This window comes from Rhinatrema bivittatum, chromosome 3 (genome assembly GCF_901001135.1).
Source record: "Rhinatrema bivittatum chromosome 3, aRhiBiv1.1, whole genome shotgun sequence".
Taxonomy (NCBI): Eukaryota; Metazoa; Chordata; class Amphibia; order Gymnophiona; family Rhinatrematidae; genus Rhinatrema; species Rhinatrema bivittatum.
In genome coordinates, this window is record NC_042617.1 from 52761874 (window position 1) to 52784946 (window position 23073).

At 44.2% G+C, this 23073-nt stretch overlaps 1 protein-coding gene across 5 annotated transcripts in view; it reads left to right on the top strand.

Annotated features, from left to right (window-relative positions):
• The first annotated feature begins 2031 nt into the window (after positions 1–2031).
• The window catches only part of BATF3 (basic leucine zipper ATF-like transcription factor 3), a 61221-nt gene continuing 40179 nt past the window's right edge, over positions 2032–23073 (top strand). Inside the window, exons 1-3 of one of the 5 annotated variants that reach the window (XM_029593238.1) lie at positions 2035–2352; positions 20266–20367; positions 20910–21003. In XM_029593238.1, coding sequence (XP_029449098.1) covers positions 2215–2352; positions 20266–20367; positions 20910–21002 — 333 coding nt within the window. In that variant the 5' untranslated portion in view covers positions 2035–2214 and the 3' untranslated portion in view covers position 21003. Of the gene's footprint in view, positions 2353–20265; positions 20368–20909; positions 21004–23073 lie in introns of all 5 variants that reach the window. The other 4 variants (XM_029593237.1, XM_029593234.1, XM_029593236.1 and 1 more) reach the window with 4 other exon arrangements.

Sequence of the window (23073 nt, forward strand, 5' to 3'; positions counted from 1 at the left end):
TTTGCAGATGATACAAAATTATTCAGAGTAGTTAAATCACAAGCAGATTGTGATAAATTGCAGGAAGGCCTTGTGAGACTGGAAAAATTGGGCATTCAAATGGCAGATGAAATTTAATGTGGATAAGTGCAAGGTGATGCATATAGGGAAAAATAACCCATGCTATAATTACACAATGTTAAGTTCCATATTAGGAGCTACCACCCAAGAAAGATCTAGACATCATAGTCGCTAACACATTGAAATTGTCGGTTCAGTGTGCTGCGGCAGTCAAAAAAGCAAACAGAATGTTGGGAATTATTAGAAAGGGAATGGTGAATAAAACAGAAAATGTCATTATGCCTCTGTATCACTCCATGGTGAGACCACACCTTGAATACTGTGTACAATTCTGGTCGCCGCATCTCAAAAAATATATAGTTGCGATGGAGAAGGTACAGAGAAGGGCTACCAAAATGATAAAGGGGATAGAACAGCTCCCCTGTGAGGAAAGACTAAAAAGAGGTTAGGACTTTTCAGCTTGAAGAAGAGACGGCTGAGGGGGGATATGATAGAGGTGTTTAAAATCATGAGAGGTCTAGAACGGGTAAATGTGAATCGTTATTTACTCTTTCGGATAATAAAAGGTCTAGGGGGCAATTTGTTTATTTATTTTTATTTAACTTTTTTATATACCAACATTCAAGACTGTGGTCCCATCATGCTGGTTCACAAGAAACAGGGGTGTAATTATAAAAAAAACCAAAAAACTTTACCATTTAAACAATAGTGCAGAAAAGCAGTTACATATAACAAGGAAAACAATAACTTGGAATGAGAAGGAAAATGAAGTTAGCATGTGGCACATTTAAAACGAATCGGAGAAAGTTCTTATTCACTCAACGTACAAATAAACTCTAGAATTTGTTGCCAGAGGATGTGGTTAGTGCAGTTAGTGTAGCTGTGTTTAAAAAAGGATTGGATAAGTTCTTGGAGGAGAAGTCCATTACCTGCTATTAATTAAGTTGACTTAGAAAATAGCCACTGCTATTACTAGCAACAGTAACATGGGATAAATTTAGTTTTTGGGTACTTGCCAGGTTCTTATGGCTTGGATTAGCCACTGTTGGAAACAGGTTGCTGGGCTTGATGGCCCTTGGTCTGACCCAGTGTGGCATGTTCTTATGTTCTTATTATATTTTCTTTTTATTCTCCATTCTTTTCCTAATTAATCCCTAGCATTCTATTTGTTTTCTTGGCTGCTGCTGCACACCTAGCAGAAGATTTCAACGTATTATCAATGACTATGCCTAGATCCTTTTCTTGAATGGTGACTCCTAATGTGGATCCTTACATTGTGTAGCTATAGTTTGGGTTATTCTTGCCCAAGTGCATCACTTTTCAGTTGTCCATATTAAATTTCATTTGACATGTGCATGCCCAATCTCCCAGTTTTACAAGATCTTCTTGCAATTTTTTACAATCCTCTTGCAATTTAAAAACTTTGAATAATTTTGTGTCATCGGCAAATTTGATCACCTCATTTGTTTCCATTTACAGGTAGTTTATAAATATATTAAAAAAAAAAAAAAAGCAGTGGTCCCAGACAGATGCCTAGGGCACTCCACTAGTCACCTTTCTCCACTGGGAAAATGTACTCTCTGTTTGCTACCTTTTAAGCAGTTGGCAATCCACAATAGGGCATTGCCCCCTATCCCATGTCTTTTTAGTTTTCTAAGAAGTCTCTCCTGCGGGACTTTTTCCAAATGCTTTCTCGAAATCTAGATACATTATATCAACTGGCAGATTGATGAGGCTATTATGCCTACCTGCTTTACCCTACCAGAATACGCACATTTAAGCTACAGAAAACAAAGAAGGTTCCATAGAATCCTATAGCAAGAAGCAACACTTCCGAAATGAAAATAAAAGTGGATATGATCAGCGGATTGCTCTGAGTCAGGCTTTCTTCTTTCAGATTAGTCACTTTCTTAACACGCCAGAGGCGGCTCGACCAACCTGTGGCCGTGCGGAGAGCCCAGGCAGGAGGGAGGGAGGGAGGGGGGGCTCTCGGTTCCCTACTTTTATCACAGCTGCGGTTTTTAGGCAAGTTCCCTCCGGAGTTTCAAAGGGGCTGCACGTGACTTATTCGAAATTACGAGAGGGGCCATTCCAAGAAGAGGCCCCCGAGGCGAAAGGGAAAGGAAGGAAGCGCTTCCTCACCTCCCCGGAGGGATGTGCCCGGCGCTGCGGCTGCCCCTGCCTCGCCCGCTGCCGGCCGCGCTGAGCTGGAGCTCCGGGATGTCCCACCTCGCCGCCAGCGATTCACGCAGGGGATCCACCTCCAGCTCCGAGCAGGACTTGCAAACCCAGGTACGCCCTGTCCTCCCCTCCCCCGGGAGGGCGCGCGCCGTCAGACGTGCGAGACGGGAGTGCGGCGCCGCTGGTCATATCCACCCTGGGAAAGGGAAATATTGGGTGGTGGGGGATTAGATTTTTGACCCCCAAAAAGGAAACGGTGAGTTTAAGGTTTCCCGGTTTTATAGCATTAGCGCTATAAGGAACCTGCAGGACACCTGCAACTCCGAGAACCGGAGCGCCCTGGGTGGGAATAAAAACTGTAAGGCCCCCCCCCCACCCGGTGTTGCGCTCAGTGGCTCCCATGAGAATTGAGGGGCGGGCAGCTGGCTTTCTTCAATTTTGGTTTTCAATCAGTGAAGCATCTGATTTCTGCCTTCAGTGGCAAACGAGTAAAGTAGTTGGGTTCAGCTGATGTGTTTTGAATGATTTAAGATGCAACTTTGTATTCCAGACTCCTCAGGCCGCGCTGTGACTAAAGCAAGAACTAAACGTATTTGTGCACCTTAATGCTAGCCCTTAAGGGATATAATTGTGCTATTGGTTTGACTTTATGCGGGTTACCGCCGGGGCCCCTAAGGGGTTTGCCCTAATTCGATTTTCCCAGTCAACACATTTTAGGGCCTCATTTACTCCAGTTCCGTGCCTAGGGTGGATAAAAAGGCTTAGCGAATCAGGCCCTTAGAGAAATGCGAGGAGAATTTTCAAAGCCATTCCGGCGGGTAAATAGCGATTTATGCCTTTACGTAGCCTTTCAGAAAATTGCCTCCCCGTGCAGCTAAAAGTCCGTGCAGTGCGCCCCCACGCTCGCGCTCTCAGCAACTCCTCGAGGCGGAGATCCCCGGGGAAAGGAGGGGGGGCGCGCGCGTTTGGGGCTGGAGCCTGGATTGCAAGATAATACAGGTAGGTTATCTGCCGCGCACACAAAAAAAAAAGTGCAGCAGGTTTATGGGTCAGGGTCCACACCTTACCTTCTCTGAAAATTGGTGGAAAGAGCACGGGTAAAAAGTATTCCTGGACTTTGCCCTCATAGGAACAATTTAAAAATTCCCCGTAAATGTCCGGGCTTCTGAGGCGACAGGTAGGGGGTGGGGCTTTCTTTTCTTTTTGTTGCATCCCAGTGCACGGCGAGACTGTAGTTCTGCCACTTGCATTGCAGGTACCAAACTGCCTCATGAGAAGGGCATCGGGACCGACCTGAAATCTCCTTCTCCTCCTCCTAGAAGCCGAGTCGTTTGTCTCGGATAAGGGCCTTCTGTCAGTGAAATCGTCACACCCCCCCCCCCTGCTGGTTTTCTGTATTTAAAAAAAAAAAACCAACTTGATTTGTGGGATTTAGAAATGGCGCTGAGGACCCCTCAACCGATCCTCTTTGGGAAGCGAGTCCTAAGCCCCTGAGCTTCCCGTGCGCAATCGCCGCTAAGGGCTGGTAGCGTGCCAGCCCCAGCTGTTACGTACTTTCCATTACGAGTGCGGTTTCTCGAGACAAAATACTCTTTACTGGTAGACACAGAAAGGAAAATGGTGGTTAACCGAATGAGCTGTGTAATTTAGTGTTTGAGCCTACTATGAGTGTATGTGACATCCTGCTGTGGGCAGGGGAGATCTCGTCTGCGCAGATGAGACTGATGCTTCAGGGCTGCTAACGTTTTTCTTTCTGGTAATAACTGCTTTTTTTTTTTTTTAATTGAGGAGCAATGTTTAGTGGCCATCTTGGTTCTGGAGGAAAGATTAATCCTGGAGGGTTAGGGGTTGGGATGATCTATTATTGGTCCAGCATAAAAGATTTGCCAGGAATGATGCGGTGGGTGAGCTTTGGAAAGCTCTCATGGATCCTTTCTTCAGCTGGGAAGAACATGAGGTGTCACATCCACGTGACACCTCATGTACAGCTTCTTCCTTGGCTAATTCTTGTTCTGTTCCAGTGAAGGGGAAAAAAAATGTGGTGAACTGAAAGAGGAATCCATGCTTTAGGAAATAAAGTGAAAACAGTCTGCAATTGATCTGCTCCTGCTAATTTTGTCTCTCCACCCTCAGTCGGTGGTCCCCCAAGCTCTAAAAACAGCAGCTCCCTAGGCCACAGGAGATCTTCTACCAACTAAGCAACACAGATGTTACTGGCCCTAGCTTGAAGGCATGCACGTCTGGACCGGTGGTTGCTGGTGCTCGCTTAGTGCTATTGCAAGGTTAATTTATTCTCCATCCTTCTCTTTATCATAAAATGAAAAGGAGGGCCCGGGGAGTATTTTTATACTTTCCTGTAAAAAAAAAAAAAAAAAAAAAAGTACACCCCTTTTTTTGATGTTTACTTAGTAAATTCTTGTTGTCCCACTACTGGGCCTTTTGACAGTCATTGCTAAACCAGCTCTTTTTGTTATGAGATGTCAATCTGGTCCTGGTTTTCTGCCCACCACACACGTGTCTCAGTGCAGTATAAGTCTGCTCTCATCAGACCCTGGGTTCAGTGATTGGGAATATAGATCACAATGTTTCACATGGCAGGAAAATGGGAATGAGCATCAACAGAGACTGGAGAGTTATTTATAGAGATGCCATTCAGAAGGTTATAGCAACGCTGAGTTAGAAAATGCTGTCGTTTTTTTGACAATACTGGTAAAGAGTTTCCAAAGGTCACACTGCATTTTTGAGGGCAGTATGGCATTCCCAGGAAGTGTGTAAGGTTTGGCTTCCCCAGGGCTGGTGGCTTCCATTAGGTAAACTAGGGGTTACCTTCAGCCCCAAAATTTTGGTGGTGACAAAATCCCGCCAGTACTGCCAAAGAAGGGAATGCTGTACTGGAGCTACCGCCAGTAGGAAAGCTGGAGGTGGACGGGGGTGCATGACTGAAGGTTGCCCTAGGTTGCCAAATATTCTTGCCCTGGGTTTCCCAGTCCATGGACACCTGATTCACTTGACATTGTAGCACAATTTGACCCATTCATATCTGCATACACTGAAAAGTAAGGTGACAAAAGGTAAAGGTGACCCTTCTGACCTGTCTGTGAAGAGTTTATTCGATGGGCAGCAAGGTACAGAATACAGCGGCGGAGGACATTTTTTTTTAAATTGGCAAAGTATTTTTCAGTTTGGGTGGATTCCACAGCTGGCACAGGTTCTGTTGGCCAGCTGACTATTGGAGTTTGTTGATATTAATGATAGAACCAGCAGGCGGGTTTTATAACATGCGTGCCTATGCATTCATGTGCAGGCACATCATTGCTCGATTTATGATTATTAGACCCTGGAAGATCATAATACCAATGGTATGGTGTCTTCTTAAAAGCAAGGAATATGCTAGGGGGAGGCACACTAGTTTATACTTTTCCTAGGGCCCACCAGTGCCTTAACACAGCCCTGCACATGAAACAGCTGCAGTTGGACTTTAACAAAATTAACTTAAGTTAAAAAAAACAAACACAAAAAAAACTGGTTACTTGGGACACGCGGGCGTAGATTTATGTGCGCAACCCGGTGCACCTTGCATCCGCCAAGCCCAAGGTGAGCCCCCGATGGCTTTCCCCGTTCCCTCCAAGGCCATTCTAAAATCGGAGCGGCCTCGGAAGGAACTTTCCTTCGGCCCCTAACCTTTATTTTGTTAGTTGCGCCTGCCTCTGGGCAGGCATAGGTTGCGCGTGATCCCCGGGCCTAGCGGCAGTGGAGAGGCCTCTGGCCACACCCCTGGACCGCCCCGCCCATTTCTTCAGACCCGGGTTTGCGCGCGTCGCCAGGCCTATGCAAAATAGGCTCGCGCGTGTAAAACCCCCCTCCCCCCACGCGTGTAAATCCACCTGGATTTACATGCGTAGGCTTTGAAAATCTGCCCCTATGTCTAATAGACAGTGGAACAATATAATATAATTTTATTTTATGCAATGTCTTAAATACAGCACTATTCCCCAATGCTTTATAGCTTGTCAGGTACATAAGAGGAACAGTAAAACACATGCATATGTCCTTATGGTAGCCCTCATAGGTAAGGCAGAGAAGGGGAAACAGGAGGTGGGATGAGACATGAAGAGACAGAAATAGGTAGAAAAAACTCTGGCAGCTCATTCCAGATGGCAACAATATAAACCTGCTGTTGCTGGAAAAGAGGGGATACTGGCGTGAGAGGAGCTGAGGAGGAACAGAAAAATACAATTGGAGAGGAGATCAGCAGCACCGTAGCTGAAGTGGGGGATGCTACACTGTTGGCAGAGCTCATGCAAGTTACGCTCTTGCTTGTATAGAGTGTGTACAAATCATTGCTTCCTTTATGCCCTGAGAAGTGGAGAAAAGATTTGCTATCTAAAGAAGTAACTCCAGAAGCAGCTGGGTGTTCTCTTCATTGCTATTGCTATTTTAGTTTAGGTCATGCCTTTCTGTAGTAAACACCAGCACTCTGTGCATGTTACAGCATCATACCAGGCACTCTGGTCTGTAAATAAGGAACTCGAATCTATGTGCAGTACTGGTGCTAATTTTGCCAGGTACTCCTAGCTGAACTAGAAGCCTCTCATCAGGTGGGGCTTTGTCTTCAATTCCAGAGAGCTGGCTGGTTATCCCTTTTGCAGTGTGAGCATGTGGTAGGACCTCTAGCAGTCTCTGTTTTGGTTCTCTGCATGCAGTTGTGTTACTGGTCAATCGGGAGAGTGAGCATTTTGAGGTGCTGAGTTCTTTCTTTGTTATAGAACAAGTCGGTCTCTGACCAGGCTCCTAGGATTTGGTTCCTCTGAGCAGTCCCCTAGGAGGACTGTGCAGACAGCCACTGAGGAATCACATCCATAGCGAAGCGCCATTCTAGTACCTGAGTTAAGTCCTTCATGAGAGAAAATGCAGGAAATTATAGTCATGGGATAGGAGGCAATGTTATAAGACAGGAAACAGAGGAGGACTAAATGATACTTTTCCCAATGGAGAAAGGTAAATAGTGGAGTATCCCAGGGATAGGTGCTGGGGCTGCTTTTTTTTTTAATCATATTCATAAATGATCTGGAAAAGGGAGTGAGGTGATCAGATTTGCAGATTATGCACAATTATTCAAATTTGTTCAAATATGATCAGATTTTCAAGAACCACAGAAGGATAAAAATGACCCCTGAGTACTTGTGGACAATACTTTTAACATCCTCAGCTCAGCATACAGCAATGGTCAAGAAAGCAAATAGAATCTTAGGAATTATTTGGAAAGGAATGGAGAATAAAATAGAGAATATGTCTTTGTTTAGATCTGTGGTGCAACCACACCTTCAAGCCGATTACAGTAAAGGTGCTCAGTATTGCGTGCCCAGCCACCTCTCCTGGGCAACCAATAGAATGTTTAAATGAGGGGTCGCACTTAAAGGAGGCGCTAGGCTCGATTGCACGCCCCTAGTGCCTCCTCAGCAGTGGGTGCCCAGGAGAGGTGGCTGTCAGCAGGTTAGGATAATGGATACTCAATTTTACGAGCGTCCCTTTTCTTAACCTGACCGCTGGCATGCCTGAGGATGTACAGAAAAGCAGTATGTACACTTTTTTTTTGGGCTGCTTAGAAATTAACGACTGCTCTTGGGCAGGCATCTATTTCTGAGCATAAAATGTGCAGATTGGGTGCATATTTGTTTCTTTTATACTGAGTCCATCTGTCTACACTAAGGAAAACGAAACTATCAGGTAAGTAATTTCTCCATTTCCTAGCGTGTAGCAGATGGACTCAGGACCAATGGGTATAGTGTGCTCCTGATAGCAGTAGAAACAAAAGCCCTCCACACACACCCCTCCGACATCATCCCCACAAAATCACTCTTATCTATCCCCAGTACTATCGCCAAACCTATAGCTGAAATAATAAATTGCTCCCTTACAAGCGGTAAAGTCCCTCCTATCCTTAAAGCAGGCAGTAGTAAAACCCATTCTAAAAATACCTAACCTCGACTCCTCTGACTCTTCCAACTATCGGCCCATATCCAACTTACCCTTCATTGCCAAAGTTATGGAAAAAATAGTCAATACTTAGAAAACCACAACATCTTATTTGCCTCACAATTCGGTTTCCATAAGTTCTTCAGTATGGAAACCCTCCTACTCACCCTCACAGACACCATCCTCAAAGGACTAGACCATGGCTACTCCTACATACTCACCTTACTTGAAATCTCCTCCACCTTTGATACCACAACATCCTAATCAGCCTCCTCAAAGAAATTGGCATATCCGGAACAGCTCTACAGTGGTTCAGTTCCTATCTCGAAGACAGATACTAAACAGTAAAGATCGGAAACTCCGAATCCTCACCAATCCAACTTAACCAAGGTTCCTCCCTCTCGTCCACCCACCCTCTTCAACATATACCTCCTGTCCCTCTGCCAACTCCTTTCAGACCTTGGCCTCCCCCACTTTATCTGTGCGGACAATGTCCAAATCTTAATTCCCATCCAAGAATCCAATTCCAAGTCTCTCCAGACTTGGGAAAACTGCCTCAATGAAATAAACCGCCTCCTCACCAACCTCCACCTTGCCCTCAACACAGCAAAAACTGAACTCATCATCATCTCTACACACAATAACACAGCACACTCGCCAGCCATCAGCACCCTCCCCCCTTGACCTCCTTCCAGCAAAATGCCCGTAACCTTGGCGTAACCATAGATAACAAGCTGAACCTAAAAAAATTTATCAACGCAACCCTATAGAACTGCTGCTTCAAGCTCCATGTCCTCAAGAAACTTAAACCCCTTATTCACCTCCACGTTTTCCACACAGTTCTTCAAGCCACAGTCTTCTCAAAAATCGATTACTGTAATTCCCTGCTCCTAGGCCTCCCTGCCTCAACACTTTAAACCCCTCCAAATGCTGCAAAACACCGCTGCTAGAATACTAACACCCGCAAAACAGAATACATCACCCCAGTCCTCAAAGAACTCCACTGGCTCCCTATAGCCTCTTGAATACTATACAAGACTCTCTCTATTATACATAAAATCTTACACAACAGTAACCTACAATGGCTAGACAACGGCCTTTGCTTCTCCATTCCTAATCGCCCAACTAGGGACAGTATACCTTGGAACCCTACACACACACACACCCTCCTAAAACCATCCGCCTTAACACTACTAAAGTGTGGGCCCTCTGGAGCACCATGCCACCAGACCTCCAACTAGAGCCATCCACCCAAAAATTAAAAAAAAGCAAAAAACTTGGCTATTTATTTATTTTTATTTTATTTAGTATTTTTATATACAGACGGTCGTTGGGAACATCCCATTGGCTTACATTTGAACACAATATCACAACAGGCTTTACATAGAATAATAATATGAGAAATTGTAGGGAGGAGTATGGGGAGTATAAGGTTCAATCCAACAACAGTAACTACAAATATAATACTCAAACATTAATCATAATCAATTATAGTCCATAAAATATTGAGTAAGAAATGTATATGGAGAGGAAAGGAATGGCTGTATTGACAGGGGTACTTGTAAATTTGGAGCAGAGCAGGGGGTGCTTTAAGGGGGTATGTAGTAGCTGCCTGGTGGTAGGGAAAGCTAGAAGCAGCTGTCCTGAGGCGGGGGGGAGGCATGGAAATCAGCAGGAGGTTCTACTTAAATGATTTGGGCATATTTCAAGACGAAGACTGGCGGGCATGGAGTTCCAAAGGTGGGGACCAGCAATGGAAAAGGCGCGGTTCTTAGTGATCATAAGTTTTGTATGTTTGGGTGAGGGAGTATGTAGGGTTACCATGTGCTGTTTTCTGGTAGGTCTGGAGGAGGAGCGGAAAAAGAGGTGCTTATTGAACCGGTGCATATTTTCATTGTGCAAGGATTTGTGGAGAGGGCTTTATATGTTATACGGTAGGTGACAGGTGTCCAGTGCAACTCCTTGAGGACTGGGGTGCTGTGATCATTTTTGTGAGTATTGGTGAGGATGCGGGCTGCCGTATTTTGGAGTATCTGAAGCGGTTGTATTGCATTTTTGGGTAGGCCAATGAGTATGGCATTGTAGTAGTCTGTTTTGGATAAGATGGTAGATTGGAGGATTGTACGAAAGTCATTAAGATGCAGAAGGGGTTTTAGTCTTTTTAGGGTATGGAGCTTGAAGAATCCATCTTTTAGTGTGGAATTAATGAACTTTTTTAGACTGAGTTGATTGTCTAAGGTGACCCCGAGGTTACGGCCATGTTGAGAAAAGGTGATTGAGGAGTGTAATGTTTTGTGCTGGGGTGGAGACGGGATGGTCTGGAGTGGGGAGATTAGTATCTCAGTTTTGGCAGTATTGTGAGCAGGAAACTGATGGCAGTTAGTGCTGATTCCCAAATTTTTATGGCATTGGATAAGGTATCAGTTATGGGAATAAGGATCTGTACGTCATCTGCGTATATGAAGTGAGGAAGACCAAGTTTGGAAAGGAGGTTGCATAGAGGAAGAAGGTAAACTTAAAGAGAGTGAATGACAGGGAGGAGCCTTAAGGGACGCCTTGTGTCAGATTGATGGGTTTCGATTCACTGTTTCCAATTTTTACTTTATATTGTCTGTTGCTTTGGTATGATTGTAACCAGAGAAGAGAGTTGTTGGAGATGCCGATTTCTTTAAGGCGTTCTATAAGGGTGTGGTGATTGACTGTGTCAAATGCTGAAGAGATGTCTAGGAGGACCAGAATATGTGGTTGACCTTTATCGAGGGCTCTTAGAATGTGATCGGAGAGGGAGATGAGGAGGGTTTCAGTGCTCAGGTGTTTGCGAAAGCCATGTTGGGAGGGGAAGAGGATGTGATGTTCATCTAAGTAGTCAGTGAGCTGGCGGTTGATTATTGTTTCTAGGATTTTAGAAATGAAGGGGAGGTTGGAGATGGGGCAAAAGTTAGAGGGGTCTGCTGGATCAAGGGAGGGATTTTTTAGGATGGGTTTAATAATGGCTTGTTTAAGTTGATTAGGGACTGTACAGAGTGTGATGGATTTGTTAATGATTTGAGATAATGGTTTGGCGATAATATTGGGGATAGTGAGGAGGGTTTTGATAGGAATAGAGTCTGATGGATGTGTTGAGGGTCTAATTTTCTTAAGAATGGATTCAACTTCTAATACTGTGGTGGGCTCAAAAGTTTTGAGGATGGCTGGTGTTTGTGCAGATGGTGTTTTTGAGTGGGAGTTAGGAGAAGCTGACGTATTCAATGCTTGGGGGCTGGGGGGAGTGGGTGTGGAGGAGAAGCGAGACATGATTTTTACTATTTTATTGTGGAAATATTGTGCGAGGTTGTCGCATTTGGAGTCATCGGTATGGTAGTGGTGGGGTGGTTTTAGTTTAGATTTGAAACATATTCGAATAGGACTCGGGGGTTGAATTGGAATTGATGTATTTTTTGGGCATAAAAATCTCTTTTCGCTTTGTCTATGGCCTCTCTGTAGTTGCTTAGGAAGGATCTGAACCTTGCTAACTGCGGAGATGATGGATCCTTACGCCAGGATTTTTCTAGTTTTCTTAGTTGATGTTTCATAGTTTTGAGCTCAGGTGTGTACCAAGGTTTATGTTTATTTTTTGACGGGTTGATTTCTGAAGATTGTATGGGGCAGACTGCGTTGGCAACTGTCAGTGAGCTGGTGCCATGATGATAGAGCTGACTCTGAGTCGGTCAGATCTAGCTTGGGGAGTTGTTAGAGAGGGCTTCTATGAGGTCTTCTGTTTTGCAAGGTCTGCGGAAGTGGATGATTTTCTTGATTGGGGGGGTAGGGGGGGGGCCGTCTTTTTTTTTTTTTTTTACAGTGCAGGTCGTTTCGATGCCGACATGATCGGACCAAGGGACAGGAGTGTTATGAGGGAGGGAGCGTTTGGATCAAATCGTTTACAAAAATGAGGTCTAGGGTGTGGCCATCCTTGTGTGTGGGGCTGGAGATTAGCTGTTTGTAGCCTAAAGCATTCAGTGAAGCTAGGAAGGAGTCGCAGGACAAGCGTTCCCTAAATAACATCTCACCCCCTTCTACAACTTATATCACCCCCCCCCCCCTGCTGTATGCTCCAATAATGCTATGCTCATTTCCTAATATTGTCCTTTATATACTCATGTAATGTACTTGCCCTCATAATGCGCTGTATACATACCCCCTTTAGCTCTCCCTCATTCTGCAATCCCGAATAATGTATTTTATGTATCCCTTAATCTCCTAACCTTGGTTTGCTCTAGTTATGCGTATATTTCACCTGCTTCTACCACCTTTATCATATAACTTACCTTTATTTATTTTACCCCTGCCCACCTGGCATGTTATTTCTTTCCATCATAGCCTTCCCCTTTTCTCCACTTTTTTCTTCCCCTTTTCTTTTTTGCTCTCCTCCCCCCCCCCCCCCCCTCAGTGTCATTCCCCGCACCTGGTATCTCAATCATGTTCATTGTAACCAAATATTATACCCCCTCCAAGTTTTGTTCACCCTGTTCTCTGTATTACGTTCAAGTTTTCTGTAAACAGATTTATTTATTTATTTATTTATTTATTTATTTATTTATTTATTTAGAATTTTTATATACCGACATTCTTACATTAAAATGCAAATCATACCGGTTTACATAAAACAGAAAAAGCAGGAAAAAATATTTCCATAGTCAAATACAGAGAACATTTATAATAAAATCGTTAACAAAGGCATAAGGTAGGAACTTGAAAAAAGGTTACTTAACAGAAAACGTAAAAGAAAAAATAGTAAATGAAGCACAAAGAGTTGACGTCGGGGGAGGGGCATGGTCACATATGATGTACCCACGAATACCGGTCTAAAAAAAGCTTTTAAGTAAATATTTTTTTTGTAGCGAATAGCTAGCCTCATCAACATACATTTGCATGTGATGAGCACTATTAGTTTCAGGTGTGGGGTTGGATGTGTGTCCAACTGCGGATTAAACAGTGCGCTTAGCTGAGTGCACTGTATTGTATCTGCCTGCTTGTGTACTGTGTTCAGTCCTGATTGCCCCATCTCAAAAAAGATAAAGCAGAACTAGAAAAGATACAGAGAAGGGTAACAAAAATGATAAAGAGGATGGATTGGCTTCCTTATGAAGACAGGCTAAACAGGTTAGGGCTCTTTAGCTTGAAGAGATAAATGTTTATAAAATCATGAGTGGGGTAGAATTGTTTACCCTCTTAAATAGTACTAATACTAGGGAACACTCCATGAAACCAGCAAGTAGCAGATCAGAGAGTATTTATTTCACTCAACACATAATCAGACTCTAGAATTTGTTGCCAGAGGATATGGTCAAGGCATCTAGCATACCTCGGTTTAAAAGGGATTTGAACCAGCTTGTTGAGGGAAAGTCTGTAAACAGTTATTAATCAGGTAAACTTGGGAAAGCCACCAGTTACTCTGGGAGCGAGCAACAGGAAAGGGATCTATTATGTCTGCCATGTCCCTGTGATCTGGATTGGTCACTGTTGGAAACAGGATGCTGGGCTTGAAGGACCTTTGGTCTGACCCAGCATGGCACTTCTTATGTTCTCATGTCAGAGTTCTGTCAAGTAAACCACAAAAAGAAGCATCTACAAATCCCTAGGTAGAGGAAATCAATGACAAAGCAGATGGGACTGCAAATATTAATTTTACAACATTTGATCAGACATACTTATTAATTTGCAACAAAATAGAAATAAGTAGTCAGAAAGCCTGATGGCCTGTCAGGCACAGCAAAGTGCTAAGACCGCCCGGACTAATCAATCATCCACCTTCACAAAATATATTTTTAGGCTTTTCAAAAAGCACATAAAATCCAAAGCAGTGTAAATGTATTATCTTTAGCAAATCCAACCGTCGGACGTGTCATCCTTAGCAAACCCAACAACACGGCCGGTGTTTTCACTGAAAAGCTTCCTCAGGGGTAGACTTCATTTTATAATCCACCATGACCGTGGACAGTTCAACCAGTGACACCGGTAATAACAGTACTTATCTGTATGCCGGGAATACCATTTGCACGAGGACCCAAAGCCTCATAAGAGCGTCTGAGAAGGAACCACGGATAAACGGAACTAGTCTTCATACATCGCTTGATAGAAACGTCATTGGCACTTCACCTGCAACACCTGGTGGTGACTTGAATCGCACACTGTTACAGCTTGAACAGAGATGGCTTTTTAAGTTAGTCTGTCTCGCCATCAGGACTTAATGCTGACTTGGACTATAGTGTGTTTTTAGGCTGATGCTGTGCGTCGTCACCAAATCGTGCTCTGATTGTTGCAGGTGAAGTGCCAGTGACGTTTCTATTGAGCGGCACATGAAGACTTTATTTCCATCTTTCAGTGGTTCCTTTTGAGATGCTCTTATGAGACCTTTTGGGTTGGTTTTGCCAAAGATAATACATGTACACTGCTTTTGGATTTTATCTGCTTTTTGAAAAACCTAAAAATATATTTTGTGACGGTGGATGATTGCTTAGTCTGGGCGGTCTTAGCACTTTGATGTGCATGATGTGCCGTCAGGCTTGCTGACTCCTTATTTCTATCTTGTTGTAAATTGAGATAAGAGTTATATCAGGGCTTGTTTTTACTGAAAGATCAGAAGCAGATGAGGTCATACGTTTGAGTATTCAGCCGCTGGATTTTCCAACCCAATTTGTCTGTACTGTGGACCTGAATTTTGAGTTTGAAGGTCTCAGCCCATCTAGGAAGGAGAGTGCTACAGTTTTAAATTTTATTTATTTTTTTTGGAGCAATAACTACCTGTGAAACTATGAATTAGAGAGAGAACAGATACAAAGATCAAAGATTTAAAAAAAAAAAACCTTGTTTGCAACCATCAACTCCTTTGCCCACACCCGCCTTGATTGCCCAAAGTGGTTTTATCTGGGTCAAGGAAGTATCTTGATTTCCTGCATGTTCACTTGTGGGGGTCTTACAAAGCTACTGAGAATTCTTCTATTCACAGCCGAGGCTGGTCAGCCCTATCCAGCTTGGGAAATCCGCCACAACTCTTTAAGAACCCAGTAACCCAGGTAAGGATTGGAACTCACTTATCCAATAAGGGGGTTACATACATACACAATCCAATGTGTGGCATGCATATGGTTAAAATCAGTACACTAAAAGATTCAATATTTCTTGTTTATTAGCTAATACATTTTATTAAACTATTTTGTTATATATTGTATTATGTTTCTGTAAATCTCTCTGAGCCATTCCTTTTTTTTTTTTTTTAAACTGGAAAGGATGATTGATAAATTTTAAATATATTTATGTGTGTGTGTGTGTGTTTGATCAGTCATTCCCTCCTGCTCCATTGGATTCATTCTCAATTGAAACTGGTCTCTGTGAAATTATACACCTCCATGACCCTTGATGTAGTAGCTACCCAGGGCTTCCCCGCTATTTTATAATCTCTCCCACTTGCTTTAGCCCAGTCATTGCAGTGACGCGCTCTTGGCTAGGGTGCCGTACACGCAGCTGTCTCTGGAATGTGTAATTATGGACTATGAAACCAGCCCGTAGCAGAGGCGTCCGTGAAAAACAAGGGCTGTGAATTCTGCTTCCGCAGCATCCGAAGCCCTGGCTGGCCTAGGGGGCAAAATCCTGTCCAAAGAAATCCAGTGCAGGTCCTCTGCCATTAGCCACCAGCCCAGTCTTACAAAGTTTTTGTTGTGTGTGTGGTTTGGTTTTTTTTGTTTTGTTAATTGTAACTTTCGGGTGTAGGGAAAGTAAGGATATGTTTTTCAGATCCATCAGCAGAAAGTCAGCTTGTGGTGGTAAGGTGACACCACGTCCTCGGGCTACAGGTTCTGGTTCTGTGCCTACGTATGCCAATATGCAGTTAAGCACTTCATGCATACAGCCCGCATGAATCTCATATCTTCCTCTGCCAGTGTATCGCATAAGCAGCGCACTGCAGACACACAATCCTCTCTGTGTGTGTGTGATCATCAGTTCTCGCGCATCGGATTTAGATTATGAAGGTCATCAAAATCAAAACCTTTTTTTTTTTCTAAGAGTTTTCAAAAGTGCAATGGCATCCCAAAGAGTTGTGACTCATTGAAATGAGAGAAAAATCGGGGAAGTTCACCAGAAAGACAGAAACAAGAGTCTGAAATTACCAAGGATTAATACTATGATCAAAATTAAAAAAAAAAAATTGTCCAAGGCTTACTTGTCAGGGGTAAAATGCTCTCACCGAGGTCCTCCCCTCCCCCCCCCCCCCCCCCCAACAAAAATAAATAAAAATATTCTCCACAAACCTGAACGGATTTCCTGACCTGTTGCTGCTGTTTGTCTACGGACAAATGGCGCTTAAGCTAATATTGGAGGAATCGGAATGGCAGCGGCCCCAGTGCTGTTTGAGATCTAAGCAGGAAGCATTCCTGCACGTCCGTCCCCCCCACCCCCACCCCCCAAGAGAGAGCGAGAGCCTTCCAGGTGGCTGGGCCTGTTCTGTGGAGCAAGCCACCAGCAGACGTGAACTGAATTGCCTTACTTTCTTGGGAAAGGTAAAAATATGGCTGTTTCCAGGTATTTTGGGAAACTAATTATATTGGCTCCAAGTAATTTTGCCAGGCTGGATGTTGTGAGTTTTTTCCTTTATTTGCTTAGTTTATTTTGTTGCTTCAGTGATGTAGTTTGTTCATTGTCTGTACTTTAGATTGTATTTTATTTTAATCCTGTTTTGTTGTACTTGCATTCCATGTTGTACACTGCTTTTGATGATTATTTTGATTGAAAAGGCAGTATAGAAGAATTTTTAATAAACAAATGTCCAGTGAATAGCAGAGGCAGCATGTACAGTTGCTTTAAAACAAATCTCTCCCTGCTCATACTTACTGTATTTTGCAGATGCCAAAACCGTTAGCAGAAATCACTGCTGCATTGGGCTCCCTTCACTGCTCCGCCATGCCTCTGCTTCCTGTTGGCGAGAGCAGGCTCTGAAGTGGTTCTTCACGGCTCAGCTCCTCTGTGCTGCTATGTCTCATCGGTGGTGGGGTTTCCTGAGGCTCCACGCCCTCATTCTGCTTTCTGTCCACGGAAGCGGGTGGTCCCTATGGCCCCACTCCATCACGCTGCCCTTTCTTGTTGGCAATGGCGAGGGTGTTTGCCAATTTTTGGCCTCCCGTTTCTGCCATGGTGGCTCTCGCTGGCAGTGAAAACCAGGTCACCTGTGGCGAGCATGTGTGTGTTTGTTTGTTTTTTCCAATCCTCCCAAGCACGATGCTGCCCTCCTAATCCGCTGCTTCAAATTACACAAGAATGTTCATCAAAAGTCTTAAAGTATTCCCCGTCTAAAGCAGCAGCAGAAGGGAAGAAGGCAGGGAAGCCGATCGGGATGGGACGAGTCCCTTTAATAAATCAGCTGACCTCGGCACCAGTGATGCAAAGTCCTTCTGAGCCTTCTTCATTGCAAGTCCTAAGGTTTTGCAATCTGTCTTGTCTGGGTGAACGGGTGCAGGTAGTGGCTCAATGGCAGTGCCGTGTGCTTGTGCAAGTCTTTTCAGAAACTGAGTACGCATGTACAATATAAAATACCCACATCCATGTTTAATTCTGAGTTATTACAGTTATGCATGTAAAATATTTATAAAATGGACAGGAAGGTATACCTGTTCTTGTATTATAAATATTTGTGTGTGTACCCTTTGGGGCAAAATCACATGGTATTTTATAAGCTCTGCTGCTCCCACCACACGGTGTTCAGCATACGCCTTCGCTCACCCATTTACATGCACAAATGGTGTGCCGTGGCTGGTTTTGCAAGTTGGGCTTAGTATGCATAGATTTGTGTGGTCTGGTAAAAATCCAAGGATAAAATGTAATTACATTGCCAAGATCTTGGGAAACAAGGAGGTTTGGATACGTCAAACTTAGAATGGTACCTTTTAGGCTTCACACCTGAGACAAATCGGAGGTTGTGCACTGGCGGAGGTTTGCTGTTCCCCAGTAGGCTGGGTGACTTGTTATAGTATTCCAAAATACGGAAACTCCGCTGTGTTATAATAATAATAATTCAAAGGGTCCCCCGACACAGGCCCCGTGTTTCGCCAATGGGCTGCGTCGGGAGGGGCAAATGTCTTTATGACAGCATTCTGTAAATATAAATATACAAATCTGGACCAAGTGCGAGAGGACAAGCCGACACAGAAATAAGAACATAATACAAACATACCGTGTTCGTAGATAGTCAAAATTTACAGGGAGCGCCCAGGCTTACAATACTACAGCAGTTTTAAAGCCCAGATTTTGGCGCAAAAATTCAAACCAATCAGGAAGGCAGAGAAGGTAACCAATCAGATCGCTAGAAATTTGAGCCAATTGGAAAGGTAGAAAAGAGAGCCACACAGATCACAGCAGGAATATGTCAAGTGAAAAAAACTCCATTCCAGTTCAGCATTGAGACCTTTTTGGTATAACAGTGTCAAATTAAATCCATTTTTCTTTTTTTTTTTTTGGATCAAAAATTGAGTAGTTGCCTCCCCCGCAACAGGAGACGGACTACATCAAGAACAAAAAAATGTAAATCTTGCAAAGAGTGGGAAGCCTGGGTCCAGTGGTCAACCAGGGGGGGCATTTTCTCGCTGATTTTTAATATTCGAACGATGCTCTATGATTCGTGCCTTAATCATACGGGAGGTCTTGCCAACATATAATTTCTGACATGGGCAGCTAATAACATAAACCACTCCCGAGGTAGTGCAGTCTGAGGGACCCATGTAGCTCAAACGTTTTCTTTTGAGGTCGGGTGTGTGAATAATGTCATAGGGGACGTCAAGGGACACACTGAGCACTGACCACAAGGCTTGTGACCTTTTACAGTGAGTGATTGTGTATTGTCAGAAAAATATGCTTTGTATGTAAATAGGGATTTACATTTTTTTTTTACCTCAGTCGCCCCTTGGATGATTCTGTTAACTGTATCCTTCCGTTTTCCACTTCAAGTGCTAAAATCACCAGGATTATCCGTAAGCATTGGTTCTCCCTTGCACTTGATAAAACCTTTAATAGCCCGTTGCGGTTTACTTTACTGCCGGGGCAAGAATCTCCGGGTCATACTGGTTCACTCGGCATATGTTTCTCTCCTCGCTCGCTCTGGACAACTGCACAAGCATTTTGGAGTTTGGGTGTTAAGCAGGCCTTAATTTATAGACCAAAAGGACGTGGAAGGGTAGAGCTTGGGATGGGAGGTCAGAGCCAGGTGTGACGTGTAGAGTGGGGACCAGGACAGGTCGTGAACGCACTCTTCCTTCTTACCCCAGTGATCTTCCATCCTCAGCCCACCAGAACTGATTTTATACAAGCAGCTCAGCTCCACTTCCACGGGTCCTGGATAAAAGGTGGCAGAACATCATTCTGGTTTGCTTTTTCAGAAATTAAGCCCCGGGTAATGGACACAAAAAGGTGTTTGAATTAGCACCAGTTTGAAACTTGTGAGTAGTGGCCAGGGTTGAAGCCTTGATGACTTCCATTGCTGCTCACAAGTTCAGACTAATTGAGCCCCTTTTTGTATCTGTTCCTTTAGCTGCCGTGTCTGCTGCAGGATCACACCCTCCTCCTCTCTGATCAAGGGGAGGGGAAGGGCTGAATTAGGGAGCAGGGTGGATGTTCTTTGCTGTGTCTGCTCCAGGCTCAGCTCCCTCTTCCCTGCAGGCTGCCTGGAGAGGGAGGAGCTGCAACCCCTTCTGTTCTGCCTCTCACGTCTGAGAAGAAGTGGTGGAACTCTGTTCCCGGCAGCTCCCCTACAGATTAAGCCCTGGTCTTAAGTAAAATGTTCTTAAAATCATGTACTATCTGCATTTCCTAAAGAAATTGGGACTACGTAGATGCAGAGGTGTAAAACGAGACCCCTGACGTGGGCACTTTTTAGTCTTCTACACTTTAGATGGAGTTCCTTCTCATTTTCACCTACAGAATGATTCTGCATTTACTAGGACTCCTTAATGCATTTTTTTCCCCCATACTTCAGCTTACATTATTGTGCGAGAAGCCAGGTGATCTATTTCCGTTCCTTTTTTTCAGAGCCCTAGCTCAGACAGGAAAGTGAGGAGGAGGGAGAAAAACAGAGTGGCCGCACAGCGAAGTCGGAAGAAACAGACCCAAAAAGCTGATAAGCTGCATGAGGTGAGGCTGGCATGGGGCTGCATTCCAATATGTGGTTGAACCATTTCTAAAAGCTACCAGCAAAAAAACCCCCAAAAAAACTACATAATTCAGTCAGCAGTTAAATGCAATTATAGGTCCAGCTGGTGGCTCAAGGGCGAGTGCACCGCCCCGCTGTGCAGAAAACTTGGATTCCCAGGACAAGCTCCTGCACCTCAGGCTGGCGGTTCGAGATTCCTGGGCAGGCAGAGAGTCTCGGCCATCGCTCAGCTGCGACACCTAGAGGCAAAATTGGGGTGGGAGGGGGGGGTGTCCAGGTTCGCTGGATTGTGGAGGGAGCTGGCATTTGTGGCTGCTGGCCCAGGACTGTCACTGAGATGGCTGGGCAGAGTTGGGAGGGAGGGGGCAGGGGAGAAACTGAGGTAGTTACCATAGAGGCTGGTTCCAATTAAACTGGATGCCCAAAAGGAGCAGGAGGAGCTTAGCAAGCCAAAAAAACCAAACCAAAACCCAAATGCAATTATTGAGAGAATTCTTTTTCTGTCGTCTTTTGTGCTTGGCAGCTTCCTCCTGCTCGTTTTGGTTTCCAGCTCTGTCTCCTGGTAGTGCACACCGAACCCTTGGACCAGTCTAAAGATTTCCTTTTATCATTCTGAGGTATTAACACCTACAGGGAAGTTTTCAATCCTTTGTACACAGGTAAACCACTATTTACCCACCCGAAAAGGCCCCTTCCCCTCACTGTGGGTAATGGTATCTGTGCTGTTCATAACATAGGGGCATCTACTCAGGGTAATAACGGGGCAGGGAAAGCAAGCACAGGGTGTTCACTTGCACCCGCCATGATTTTCTTTTTTTATAAAAGCGAAGGGCCACAGCGGAGGTGGGGGTAGGGTTTCTCTTTGGAAAAATAGCTCACAGGCCCTTCCTTCTACCCCCACCTCCTGGCTTTGCATCCTGCCCTCGGAGCCTCTCCAGCCAGTCTGGAGGGCTGGATATCTACAATGCACACAGTGGGATGTAAAAAATCAAATACATTTTAAGACTTATCCTGCAAACCAGACCAGCTCTTGGGAGGGATTCTGAGGACAGGGTTGAGAACCAGTTTGAATCCTCCTCCTATTTAGCCACCCCTCCCATCATAAATCTGTAAATCCAAGTAAATCAGCATCGCTAGGTTGATCCATAGCAGAGCCTCATTTCGGCCTCACAGGTAAAGTAACTGCAATGGGGGCGAAAAAAAACCCAGTGGTCAAGCAACCTTCTCCACAAATAAAAAAAAATAAATAAAAAATTGGTGAAAAATAATAAAGCACCAAATCCTTTCTTAGAGTACAACTGATTGGCTAGAAGTACAGCTCTTAGCTAGAAAACCCGCAGAGAAGCCTGAAGGATGTGCAGCTTCTTTGATCAACCAATAGATGCACTTTTGTTGCGTTGGGTTTTCGTCCACGCCAGTGGTTTATGAATGCCGTTGGTGGATGAAGCTGTTACATCACCTCAACACTATAACCAAGCTTGCTTGGTCAATGCATTCTTTCAAGTATTTTGAAAATATTTGTTTCTTTGATTAAAGATTGGCTCTATTTACGAACTTCATTGGACATATGAGATGAATGATTGATTATAGTTAGTGTGATAGCGCTGTTACTCTACAGAGCATTATAGCACAAGTATATATGTATGACATCTCCTCACTTGGCAGATCATTTACAAAGGCTTTTTCCCCATTCTGTGACTATGGGAAAAGTGCTTAGTAAATCAGGCCCTTTATTTGATCTCGTTCTCTCTCTCCCCTCCTCATGGAAACAACTCCAGACCTCCTCCTCTCTTAAATCACTAGCAGAGTGAACTTCGCTGGCTTTTGCCAACTTGTGGCCTAGGCACATTCAATGTCCTGCCTGCTGATCTTGTGGTGATTTTAGCTAAATCATCAGCATAAGAAAACCTATGTTAATAAGCCTCTTAAATAAAATGCTGATCCACTAAATCTTAAAATACTGGAAGCAGTTTCCCTTAAAAGTGGTTGGGTGGCACTTGGAAGTTTCCAGGTTTTTTGTTTTTTTTTTGCCACCCACTCACCCCAAAAAAATGTTGGCGACCATCCAGTTCATTGGGTTGAAGAACTGGCCCTGAGTAAGATGAGAGAAGACATTGTGTGCTAGGCAAAAGAGCATAATCTAATGCAGTGGTCCCCAACCCTGTTCTGGGGGCTCACCAGCAAGTTGGGTTTTCAGGATATCCACAATGAATATGCATGAGAGAAAATTTGCATGCATATTCATAGTGGATATCCTGAAAACCCGACTGGCTGATGGGTCTCCAGGACAGGGTTGGAGACCACAGATCGAAATGTATTTTACACTATCCCTTTTTAATCCAAGTGTCAGGAAAGCTCAGGAGCGTATTGGCCGAGGGACGGATGTTGGTTGTACAGGTGAAAAGTGCATCTCACTTCAACATGCATTAGCCAATGGTGCATATACTAGTGCAGGGGACCCCAAGCCAATCAGGTTTTCAAGCTATGCACAAGATAAATGGAGGCCATGCATGCAGATTTACCTCATGTATATTCATTGTGGAGATTTGGCTAGGGGTTCCCTACGACAGGTGTAGAAACCCCTGCACTAGTACATACACTAGTGTGCGATCAGCCCAATAACTGATCACCTGTGGGTCAGAGGGCTTATGATCAATCACAGGCTTGGGAGGCAGAGGACTTGCACT